Genomic DNA, 13,007 nt, shown 5'->3' on the forward strand with positions numbered 1-13,007 from the left:
GGTGGGCTTAGGGGAGACAGCATTGGGAAAGAAGAGTTATATTGATTCTGTTAATGTACATTGTTTAACAGATCTACGTTCTCATAGTGAATGAGAAGTTGAGTTTTTGTTAATGGTGTTAGATTATAGATTATTAGTACTAAACAGACTTATGCTAATTTTGATTGAAGGAGCTTTCCAATCCTGAACAGTGCTTGGAAACTCCTCTAATTTCAAAGTGAAGAGAAAATTTGGAAATTTTATTTTTAAAAATTTCAAAGTCTAATATGACTAATTCAGAGAACATTTCACTCTCCTTTCCCTTTTCCCTAATTTTCTGGGTGATTCAAGAAAATGCATGAAGATAGAGACTAAATTATACAGGTAGTTAATTGTGCTTATCTAAACTGAGTCTTTACAAGTATTTTAAATTTAAGCTCTAATCTTAAAATAGGTGGCAGGGACATAAGGTTCTCCTACCTTGCACTTGGGGAGCTACAATTGCTATAAGGATCAGGGGTCTAAGAGAGCAGGCATAAACATTATAGACCTTTGGAGCTATGGAGGCCCAGCCGAGTCAATGATCTGTGGATTCAAGGAGTGTCTCATCTCTCAACCCTAGCTTCTCATTCTCTTCCCTCCCCCTTTCACTGTGTGCCCCCTCCAATACCTTTAGCCTATGCTTTGAAGAACCGGAGCCTCAAAAGTGAATAACTTTCATGACCAAAAGTCTTTTGGATATTTGAAATGTTATGATTTAGCAGAAATCATTAAAAAAAAAACCACATATAAAAAAAATCTAATTGGTAACAAATATCAATCATTAACATTTTACCTGGATCCCCAACCTCTATTAAGAGTGAGAATTGTACCCCTATTTCTCTCCACCCTGAGTCCCTCTACCATCTTCAACACTACTAATGCCTGCTCTTGGCCTCAGTCACCCTCATACTTCTATAAATTAACCGTGGCCCCAACTTAACTCTGCCCCTTTTATCTTTAGGAAATAAGTTGTTTGGGGGTGTCCCCTTCTATTGATTGAGTTAGCATGAGGTATCATGTCTCAGACTGTAATGGGAAACCCCATAATGTTTTTCCCTCAAGAATATTAAATGCGAAATTATGTGTATATAAGGATGTTTATTTCTTCTTGGTCAGTTATATCTGTGAACCCATGAAATTTCATAGTTTGTTTGGATACTGGAGTGGTTTGCCCTTTTCTTTTTCAGTAAAAGACCAAAAAAAAAAAAAAAAAAAAAAAAAGGCTATGGCTTGCCCAGGGTCACACAAGCTCCTGTCTGAGACTGGATTTGAACTTTTTTTTTTCAGGACTTCACACCCAGTGCTCTATCTACCGAGTCACTTAGCTTACTGATGCTTATTATATGAAGCATTTTTCAACAAGAGAAAAAGGCTTTATCTCCTTTGTTTTGCACCAAAATTTCATTACCACTATCTCTCCCAGGCAACCCTCTTTCCCCATTCCCTATTTCATTCCTTCCTCACCCCTTCAGGAAGTTTGGCATCCACCTATATATTGCAAGGCTAAAAGTGTTTCAAGGCCAAATTCATTTATTCAACACCAGGCTAAGTGGAAGACAAAATTTGAAAACGGGAAATACATCAGAGACAGCCAAGATATTCCTTTAAGCATGATCTAATGATCCCAGGAATAAGAAGCTTCAGATTGTAGAGGTCCTCAGGAATTATCTAGGAAGTTTTACATTGCAACATCCATTGGGATCAGAGAAGTCATAGTTCTGGGGAAATAGTTTTTCTTAGTGAGGAAAAGATAGTGGGTGATTTTTTTGTTTTGTTTTGTTTTGGTTTTTTTGCTCATTCTCCGGATCCTTGCATCTGAGAGATGAACTCAGATTTGATATATTGTTACTTTCTCCACTATATCTACCAAAACACCTACTGGTGAGGAAAAATAGGGGTTGGGGAGGAAAGGATTGTAGAAATCCGAAGAGCCCACTATTCAGAAAAGAGAACTAATCTCTAGCCTTTCTGTTGGAATGAAGGATGTCAGGATTTGCTCAAAAAACAAAAACAACTTCACCTTTCAGTCACCCTTCTGCTGCTTCTCTATCTTCACTCTCCCAGCCTCTCAGGTCTTAAGAGTCTGAGAACCCTAAAATTGTCTCTGGATATGCAAGTGGTTATCGGAGGAGCAGTTTTCCAGAAAATTTTTGGAGCGGGGACAAAAAAAGACATTTCTTCGTTTATGAGACCGGATTCAGAGGAAACAAGGACACTAGATTGTCTAGATCATTGATTTTCTCCAACATCCTTCTCTCTCCTCCCTCCCCCAACCTTCAGCACCTGGTCCTTAAGTCCAGTGCTGTCCGAGACATCCCCTTCATGCTAAGGGGATTACTTAAAATGGGCATAAATTCCAGATTAGTAGGTCAAGTATCGTTTCTGAAAAGGTTCTTTTTTGTTTAAGGATTGACTTCTGTGAAATGAATTTTCCCCATATCCCCGCTGCACATGTATAGTGGCAGATTCCCTGCCCCCATCTTCCCCACTCTTCGGTCTTCTTTTCGGACGGGCTAAGGAAACCCTCTTTCCGGAATCGAGAGCCCCCAGCCTCCTGAGCTCCGACTGAGAAGCCCCAGCAATTAGACTGCGGCCTGCCGAAGGGGTCATAAAAACGCAGGAAGCGACTACTCCAGGGTGAAGGGGAATGGCTTTCCCCAATAAACCCGATTGTTTTCAAAGAATGTTCTGGATTCCAAAGAAGAGCCCTCCGCCCTCTGCCTGCGCCCTGGGTGGACAGCGCGGGTGAATGGGGGGGCCCGAACAACAGAGATAGATTGTGTCCAGGAAGAAAAGAAGGTATTTGCTAGATCAAAAGTCTGCAAAATGTACCATCTTCCCCTCTTCCCTTTTACCTTCCAGTCTTCCTTCTAGTATTTCTAGAATACTGAATTTAGAATAGGTTGAAATACTCGCTACATTGCTTTCTTTTTAATGATTTTGATTGTTAGGGAAGATGGAAATGCAGCATAATACTATTTTGTGACTGCATTCTCTCGCCACACTTAGTAGGGAATGAGTTGGGGTAATTTGGGTTATGGTCAGCCAGTCTCTTCCCTGCGTGAAAAGCTGGGCTGCTTTGGGACAAAATGAGATAGATGCAGAAGAAGAGTTCTTAATACTTTTGAATATTATTTCTTCCCTTCTGAATGGAAAGGTGAGATAAGATGAAGGCTAGAAGCGTTAATTTTAAACCAGGAGGTATAGTCGCTAGAATGGTGAAGTGGGAGATAGAGAACTCAGATTTTAGTCCCCGCTCCACCACGAAATTTCCTACACAATCGTGGACTAGAGGCTTTGAGCCTCGGTTACCTGATATGTAAAATATGTGACAACTAATGTCTTCCTATTTTGCAGGATTATTCTAAGAGCCTCAGACAAGCTAAAGTATAGGTCAGGGATTTAGAAAGTAAAGACTAAGGCTCTTTTTTAAAAAACTTTTTATTGACAGAACCTATGCCAGGGTAATTTTTTACAGCATTATCCTTTGCACTCACTTCTGTTCCTATTTTTTCCCCTCCCTCCCTCTACCCCCTCCCCCAGATGGCAAGCAGTCCTTTATATGTTAAATAGGTTATAGTATATCCTAGATACAACATATGTGGGCAGAACCGAACAGTTCTCTTGTTGCACAGGGAGAATTGGATTCAGAAGGTATAAATAAGACTAAGCTCTTAAAATTATTGTCTGAAATGACCTAATAAAGAAGAATGTACAAGAGCGTCAAGCACGAACTCTCAGCTTAGCAGAGAGGAAAAGTTCTAGTGAAAACAATCAGCAAATAAACAAGTCGGACCTAGCTCTGTAGTCCATTCACTCCTCTTCAGAGTGATTTGAACACCCTATAGGTGGCTACAAAAAGGTTTTCTTTAACGCTGCCTAGGGTTTCTAATAGAAGACAGTGTCCATCAATCGAAATCATCTCAAATGAATACGAATTCCCAGCCAATATGCAAGCAGTTTCCATTGCCAGTGCGTTGTTTTGAGGATCGACCAATGACACTAGCTAATTAATTCAGGACTCGGGGCAAGAAGTCCAAGAGGAATTATCTCTGTTTCAATTTTTAGTTCTCCACAGTCCGGAGGAGATTTCTTCACCCGCTTAGGGATGGGAGTAGAGAAGTGGAGAGGAGGGGGTCCCTTGGGGAAAATGTTTATTTTGCATGGGGGAAGATTTTTGGATACTTTAAAAAATTCAATTCTACTAAAAAGATAGTTACCTCTTTGGGAAAAAAAAAAAAACCCAGATATCACATTGTCTTGCAATTTTGTAGCAATATAAAAATCCCAAACAGGAAACCTAATGACCTAAAAAATAAAATCGTTCCCGTCTACTAGAACTTTACAGATACAAGCTTGACTTGAAGAGAAGACGTAACCCAGAGCCAGCACCATGATTTATCTCGTGCCACCAGCGAGTCATTTCCTTGAGCTGGAAAATAAATAATTTAGTAGTGACAGGTTTCTGCGGGCGTGTGTCGCCTTTGCCAGAAGCCCAGGCTGCCTCCAAAGAAAAGATTCTCCCTTGGTATGTCACCTCTAGTTGCTCAGAGAACCTCGTCCACCATAAGAAGAGAATAAGAAAGGAATCATCAAAGAAATGCTCCTACCCACTCCACCCCCATTTTTTTGTAAAGGCAGAAAGAGTTTTTTCGTCACCCTTGGTGCATAAACAGGAACGCTTTAGCCCCCAAACCTAGATCCCAGACTCCCACCAAGATATTTCCCTCTCTCCCTCCCTCTCTTTTGCAACCCTCTTGATTTAATTCTTTGAACCTGTGATTGGAGGTTAAAGTGCACCAGGTTGGAAGGAGGAAGCTCTTAAACAATAAAGGTTTGAATATTTAGCTGTGATCTGGTCGCTGCCCTCTCCCTAGCTCCCTCCTTATCTTTTTAAATGCAAATCTTGTTTAGGGGGGTAGAATGCTATATGCGCTCTGCGCCTCGACGTCTCCTGCCATTGGTGTCTGTGCCATTACTAATAGAGTCTTGTAAACACTCGTTAATCACGTAAGTGCTTCTGCTCGGAAACTCGACTTGCTAGTCGCAGGAACTTCTCCTCCTCGGCAGCCAAGTTTCTTCCACTTCGCAGAAGAGAAACTCAAGGAAGAGCTGAGCGTGGCTCAGGCACGACCAACTACCCCCCCCCTACTCCACCCTTTCCCTTTCCCACTCCCTTTTCCCTTCCCTTCCCTCCCCACTCCCAACCTCTAGCATCCCCACCCAGGCAGCATGGTGAGATCTGCTCTGGAGTTCCTGCCACCATGTACGTGAGCTACCTATTGGATAAGGACATGAGCATGTACCCCAGCTCCGTGCGCCATTCTGGCGGGCTCAATTTGGCGCCGCAGAACTTCGTCAGCCCCCCGCAGTACCCGGACTACGGAGGTTACCACGTGGCGGCTGCGAACTTGGACAGCGCCCAGTCCCCGGGTCCCTCTTGGCCCTCTCCTTACGGCGCTCCTCTCCGGGAGGACTGGAATGGCTATGCTCCCGGAGCCACCGCTACAGCCAATTCAGTGGCGCACGGTCTCAATGGGGGTTCCCCTGCAGCAGCTATGGGATACAGCAGTCCGGCCGATTATCACTCTCATCACCACCCGCATCACCACCCTCACCATCCAGGCACTGCACCCTCCTGCGCCTCGGGGCTACTGCAGACACTCAACTCCGGGCCGCCGGTGGCCACTGCCGCTGAACAGCTCTCTCCTGGCGGTCAGCGGCGCAACCTGTGTGAGTGGATGCGGAAACCGACGCAGCCCTCCCTGGGCGGCCAGGGTAAGCTGCAAATTGAGCGGGGCTAGGGGTACAGGACCTCTGAAAGTGGAGAGGGGGGCAAAATCTTCAGGAAGTCCGGCTTCAGGGTGTAAGCTCCAGAGCTCCGGGAGCCTGCAAGGCTGAAGCGCTGAGAAGCGTCTATAAAATCTCAAACCCCGAAGATTTGGGGGAGAGATGGAAACTGGGAACAAATCCTGGGTCTTCTAGTCCTGAGACCGGGAAGTAACTTTAGTGTAATAATTTTACCTGTGGCATACTGAAAACGTGTCGGAAAAATCCAGGGATCAAAGTAAAGAATAATTAGGGAGAGGAACCATCCCCCCCGCTTCCTCCCCCTCCCCCCGATTTGGTAGTCCAGTGTTCGGCTTCCTCTTTTCTGACTTGGAGGAGAGGCGTCTACAGGTAAAGCTAGGATGAATTCTGAATGTCTGAGTTAAATATAGAATTGTCCAGGAACTCTTTCCCGCTATTGTTTTTTCGATTCCTTAGAGTCTGTATCCTTTCGCCCCTTCCTTTCTCCACAACCATATTCTCCCAGAGCATGGACCTGAACCTAAGGGAAAGCTGCAAATCCAAATAATTCCCCCTGATTTTCTGACTCTATAAAAGACCGAGAAAATAAACGAAAAACACTGAAGTCTCCCAAGGTCCAGGCATAGGATGTTCTCAGTCTTTTTAGGTCCAAATTTACAATCAGAGGCGGTATCTAGCCCAGGATGGTCATAAAACCATAGAATTAAAGCGGGTAGAGACCTTAAAAGTCATTTGATCCAACTGCCTGCCTCGTTTTACACTTGCAGCGACTCGGACCAAGAGAGGTAGTTAGTTATGTGACTCGCCCAAGATCAAACAAGTAGTAAATGTCGCAACTGGGATATGGATGCAAGACCTTTGGTTCCAAATTGAATTTGAATCCCTTCTCACGTTCCCGAGAATGTAGAATAATTGATACTATGATTGGGGGTGTGAGGTGGAGAGAATACTGAGCCTTGTGGGTTCAAGGCTAGGAGTTAAGCCTCCAGTATGTGAGGGAAGTAGGGGGACTCTGCTCTGTAGCTTCTGACTGAGAGCCCCACCCTGGCTCGGGTAAGGTCCAGAGGAGCAAGGAGGTGGGGTGTGTGTGTGTGTGTGTGTGTGGAGAATTCAGCTTGTCCTGTTCTTTGAACCTTTGTTCTGAGGTGCTGGTGGGGGAAGGGGAAGCGATGAAGTTGTAGTGAAGTGGCCAGGCTTTCACTTCTCATGTAAGAGAGAGGGATGGAGTCTTCTGGTTGGGTGGTGCCGGGCAGAAGTAACTATTGCCAATTACTCCTTTCTCCAGCGTTTGTTCTTTGGAGATTCATGGGTATTGGTTTTGGGAGGGGAAGAGGGATAAGAGTGTGGGAGGGAAACTCAATGACCTTTCTTGAAATATTTTCTTCGGAGCCCCATTCCTCTTCCTCTTCTCACCTGTAATCAAAGTAGCAGCCATTTAGATTTTTATAACCAATTACTGCCATATAAATCATTGGAAGCTGTCACCGGACATTGGTTTCTGAGTCATTGGACGGACACACACCTCGGCGAACAAAACACTTTCCTTAAAACCTAGATTGGGAAAACTAGTTGTAAAACCGAACTCCGTTCACGCGGGAGACCTAGAACCCAAAGTGATTACCTCTATGGAAACACTACGTTTCCTATTTGACCACCTCTTTTAGAATCCCAAAGGTGAGAAGACCAAAACTTGATTGAGATGAGAACTTTACGGAGTAGAAGACCATCTCCTTGTATATCCTGAGGAGATTGAGGGTGGGGAGTAGGGGTGGAGAAGGAAAACCGCGGGAGCTGGAGCTGCCCAGGGACACTGGAGGAGAATACTGTGATGTCCCGCGTTGAGGTGGCAAGGACACCGCCCGGCGCCTTCCCTCCCTTGTGATGTTAATGTCCCCGGAGCCCCTAGCCTGCTAGTTCTGTGGCCCGCTCTTCTGCTGAGCTTCATCTGTCAAAACGCGGGGGAGGGGGCTGGTTGCCGGCTTTGCTTTGATATACACCTTCCCAGCTTTACCATTGTCCCTTTTACTGTCCGGAAAAAGGGTGGTGACTTTTCGCAGTCAATAATGAATTCTGACATGTCCATCTCAACCTCTCGACCTCCTCCTCCCCCTAATCTTCCCACCCTGGTTCTCAGGGAATGAGAGGCTGCGTTGAATACGAACGCTCTGTGAAGGGAAGGGGAAAATGGGGAGAAATAGGGAAGAAAAGCTAGGGACACAGTCGGCTGCAGTTTGCGTAAATCAATCGATGCTTTCCCAGACTTGGAACTGAGTCTCTAAAGGGGAAGGTCTTTGGTTCCCGGAGTAGCCAAACACATGAGCTCCCGGGGAGAGAATTGGTCCTTCTAGCTGTCAAAGCAAATGGGCGTGCTTCCAGGTTTTAGGTTTCTCGGGGTTCCCGAGCCCTGTTTTCCTGCCTTCTGAAGGTGCGGGTGGATGGTGTAGTCTATTCACATGCGGCCTCCAGAACTCGTGTTTATGTTAATATACACGGTGGGGGTGGGGGATGAAAGCTCCCGCCGCCATTTGTTCAGTAGTGGTAATTCAAACAGAATGCTGTTGTTATTAAGGCATTGAAAAGGCTTTTCTTTGATAAGATCGCCCTGTTCTGCATTGTTTGTGCTGGTGTTCTCCTTTCTGCGGCCCGCGGAGCTCCCTCTGATCAATCCTGTATCTTCCCGGGACGCTTTTGTTGTGGTTTGCAAAGGATTTTACCTGAACAAAGTCAGCCTCCAGGTCATTAAACACCTACAGGCAGATCTGGGGACCGCTTAGATCTTCCTAGAGGACTGGACTGCTAGAGCTACGGAACCTGTTCCTCAAGGAACGGATCTAGGAGAAAAGTCTTGAGCTGTGGGGCAAGTGGGACAGATGACATCTGCTAAGGGGATAAGGCAGAAATCGAGAGAGGGCTGGTTTGGAACAACTATTTCAGTATCATCATCCTCTCTATTTGTCATGGCCCTTAAGGAAAACAATCATTCTGAGATTAAATATGTTGACTCAGGCCAATAAGCATAGATCGCCTTTCGGGATAACTGGATTTTCAGCAGAAAGAAAGAAAAGGGTAGAGGGGATAAACTGGGCCAAAAATATATCTGCTTAGGTTTAAAATGTCCCTTTGGGAATTTTTGTATCAAAACACCTGGTTTTACTTGCTATAAGATTATTCGTTTCAGAAAAGTCAGGCCGAATATTAGAGCATTAGAATGTTTTTCAGCTCATAGGGGTCAGTTCTAAGAGTGGAGTCTTCATGAAGGTATACTAAGGAGCTGTTTCCTTTCTCGATGTGCAGGAACCTCTCTATTATTAAAGTAGGCAACCTCAATAAAAGCAAAACCAACTCCAACTCCACTAATAGCCTTGCAACCCCAGCTTCACCGAACCTAGTAGGAGCTCTTTTCTTGAATTCTGTAGTGGAGTTATTAATTGTGACGTTTCCTAAAATTTGTTTTTATTTCATTTTTTCCTCCTTTGTAAAAATCTTGACATTACTGAGCTCCCCCTTTCCCTGACCCCATAAAGCATGGAATTCTTTTTCCTTTGTATATGAGTAGTTTTGGTGAATTAGATCTCCTCAGGCCTTCTCCTGCCACCTTGTCAGATTCTGCTAAGTTTATTCAAGTGGCCCCACGCATCGGTTGAGGAAGAAAAATAGCCTCTTGGTTAAAGAGATTTGTCATTATACTTTGACTGATGGGCTCTAGCCTAGTTTTCCTGTCCTGACTTCTCCTTCCTTTGCAGTTAAAACCAGGACGAAAGACAAATACCGAGTCGTGTACACTGACCACCAGCGATTGGAGCTGGAGAAAGAGTTTCACTATAGTCGGTACATCACCATCAGGAGGAAAGCAGAGCTGGCTGCCACATTGGGACTATCTGAAAGACAGGTGTGTACCCTTCTCATAGTGGAAGTGATGGTAAAGCCCTGAGGAGAAGAAAGTCAAGTTCTGGGGGTCCCAGTGAAGTAGGTGGGACTAGCAGGATGGGAAAGGGTAGAAGATCAAAGTTTCCTTCTGCCTTTGTATTTCTTGCTCCACCCCTCCCTACCCCCACCTTCCTTTTCTTTTGTATTGATCACATGTTTTTGTGTGTGAAGGGAGTGTGAGAAGGAAGGTTCTCAATTTTATCAGGAATTCAAATCAGAATTTACTGAGAACATGCTGTAAACATATGTACATGTGTGTATAATATGTATCTATGTATGTCTATGGGCATATATATTCAATTGTATATGTATGTGTGTGTATATATGTGTATGTATATATATATATACACACACACATACATACTCAGCATTGTTAGAAACAGATGGAAAATTACAAAGAAGTGTAAGATAGTCCCTATCCTCCAGATGCTTACAATCTAGTAAAAGACTGAAGCTTAAAACAAGAAACCACTATGTATAGATACCAAAAAGTCAGCCTTATTTGGTTGCCAAAAAGTCACATTTGGAATCTCAAACCCACATTCCATAAGATTTCCATAGTGTATAGCACCCACAGGCTGTTTTGGTCCTTTGGTAGGCACAAATCTTATGCCTTTCCCAGTTTTGAAGCATTTCTGGCAAAAAATTTTGGAAAAAAAAAAGTTAGCTTTAGTAGAAAGAGAGGGAAGTATGAGAAGAGTCTGGGAAAGGAGAAGCCCTTTTAATTGTGATTCAATTGGGATTAGAAACACTTGTAGGAAACTGTTGAGAATGGAAAAATCTTCTGAGGATACAGAATCTTACTTCACTTTAGGTAGTGGGGACGTGCTTGGGAGATAGAAGCTTTGTGGATCCCGCTGTGGTTCTCTCATTCTAACTTTGCCTTTCTCATTTTTCTTTCCCTTCTCCATCCCTCCTTCCCCATTTTTAGGTTAAAATTTGGTTTCAAAATCGAAGAGCCAAGGAAAGGAAAATTAACAAGAAGAAATTGCAGCAGCAGCAGCAGCAGCAGCAACCACCTCCACCTCAGTCACAACCCCAACCTGGTGCTTTGAGAAGTGGCCCAGAGCCACTAAGTCCAGTAGCCTCCCTGCAAGGCTCAGCTCCAGGGTCTGTTCCTGGAGTTCTTGGGCCTGCTGGAGGGGTGTTGGCCCCCACCATCACACAGTGACCCATGATTGCTGAGACAGCCACAAGACTGGAGTGGTTCCAGGTTGGGTATGAGGAAAGGTACTGGGAAGGACTAGCTTCTACCCTAAATTAGTACCATCTCCATCGTGACACCCACCTGTCTGTCCTCCTAGGGGAAAAGGGGACCCAGGATACATGGACTGGGGAAATCCCATAGAAGTTAGCCTCTGATATCTGACTTTTCAAGATTCCTTCCATTCTGGGGAAGCAAAAGCTTCCAGGACTTCATGGTGTTGGTGAAGCTGAATAGGCATTGCTTTTGGCCTTTTCTCTCTGCTTCTTAGCACCTTCAGCTGCCAACATCTAAAGGCTTCACTCCCAACAGGAAACTGAGCAGATCCAGTGGACAGAAAGTGTTTGGTGCCATTCATGACTTCTCTCACTCCCTCCAATTACAAAGAGGCCCATTTGTCCTGGGTCAGAAGATTTGGACTTAGAAGTCAGAGTAGAGAAAGACAAAAAACTGTACTTTAGAGTTAGCTGAACCCAAAGTGATTGGTGTCTCTTTCCTCCTCATTCTCTCCTTAAACCAACACAGGGAGGGACACTTCTCAGGGGGTACTGTGGCTCCAGACTTGGGAGAAAGCACAGCTTGGAGAATTGGACATTGTTTAGAAAGCCTGTCACCCTAACCTCCCAAGCCTGAATGTATATTTGGTGTCATAAATGCCAGAGCCAACCTGGGTTTCCTGTCGTTTTCACAAACTTGATGCTGGCCTAGAGATTTCTTTGTTGTTATTACTGCTCTGGAGTTGCTGGTCTTTCACACATGGGAGCCCTATCACAATATTCTAAAGTATTCTGGATTGAAGAGGGGGAAAAGAAGTGATATGGTAGAAGAGAATTGGGGGAGAGGGGAATGGAGAAAAGGAAAGAACTCTGAAACACATTTGAATATTTTCTTAAAAAAGAAAAAAAAAGGGGGGGGGGGAAGATAAATGAGCTTGCCAGACTTCAGACTCCTATTTATCTGCCTAAGATTTTATCTGGAGTTATCTTTAAAAAAAAATTAAACATCTTCACTCCAGTCAGGAGCTAAAGCTGAAAGAATCAGAGGGATTAAATGACTGGTCTCACTTTTTCCTGGAGGGTCCGCTTTAGGGAGCGGATCCTGTGCCCTCACTGCCATGCATAGCCTTCCCCCCACCCACGGAATTTGTTTTAACCCAGAGTCTTGGGGCAAAATGCATTTAAATTATCAGCTTCTCAGTCCCAGATCTTTGGAGCTATCTGGGGCCACCCCTGCCCGAGGAAAGGGACCCAACCTGGGCGGACCTCAAACTTAACCAACTGCCTAGTTCACTCGGCAGGTCCTTTTATCGGCGACCACCCGTGTCCCTTCCCAGCAGGTCTTTTACAAACCAGTTATCTGAAAGAAAAACATCGACTGAAATGCAAATTTTTCACCTTTATCCTGCTAAATACATAAAGTTTCCCACAAATCGTAGTCATCAGTCTTGCTGCTAGTTTCAATTCTCTAAAGTTTTCCCTCTTTTCTATCCCGTCCCTTTTATGTTCCTTTCCTCCCTCTCTCCGGTGAATTAAAAGGTATGCATCGGAAAGACCTTTAATAATCCCCGTTTATTTTCCGGGTTTTCCCTTCTGCGCCTCAAGACGTTCAGTCCTTTGCAGAAATAAGCGCCAGATGTGGGTGAAGGGTTGACCGAGGGTGCCTGGTGTGGCCCGTAGCAACAACCCAGCGCTTCACCTCCAGGGTGGGGAGACTGGGAACTGCATTCCCGTCTGGATGAATTTCCAGCCCCTGATCTGCAATCTTCTGTGTTGCATATTCTGATAGTCCCTGAGGCAGAGGGAGGGGGCGCCTGGCTGGTTAAAGTATCAGCCAAGAGGAAGCGCACCTAAATCTTTCTTAGTCTCAGTCGGCCTCCTGGTCTTCAATCTGTTATACACTCAAGGAATAGCTGGAACCCCCCCCCCCTCTCAGTTTTTTTCATAAAGAATTCGACGAAATACGAAACCAAGCAAACAAAACAAAATAAAATTCTGAAATGTTACAGTAGGTCCAGAGTTAGGGTAGGTTCTTGTTTCTTAGCCTA

The 13,007-nt window shown here is 44.6% G+C and overlaps 1 protein-coding gene across 1 annotated transcript; it reads left to right on the forward strand.

The window, feature by feature from the left end:
* The first annotated feature begins 4,947 nt into the window (after window positions 1-4,947).
* On the forward strand, window positions 4,948-12,392 carry CDX2 (caudal type homeobox 2). The gene is made up of 3 exons (XM_051986531.1): window positions 4,948-5,799; window positions 9,576-9,721; window positions 10,691-12,392. The coding sequence occupies exons 1-3, from the start codon at window positions 5,286-5,288 to the stop codon at window positions 10,928-10,930; spliced, it is 900 nt and encodes a 299-aa protein (XP_051842491.1). The 5' UTR covers window positions 4,948-5,285; the 3' UTR covers window positions 10,931-12,392.
* The last annotated feature ends 615 nt before the right edge of the window (window positions 12,393-13,007 follow it).

This window comes from Antechinus flavipes, chromosome 3 (assembly GCF_016432865.1).
Source record: "Antechinus flavipes isolate AdamAnt ecotype Samford, QLD, Australia chromosome 3, AdamAnt_v2, whole genome shotgun sequence".
In the NCBI taxonomy this organism is placed as follows: domain Eukaryota; kingdom Metazoa; phylum Chordata; class Mammalia; order Dasyuromorphia; family Dasyuridae; genus Antechinus; species Antechinus flavipes.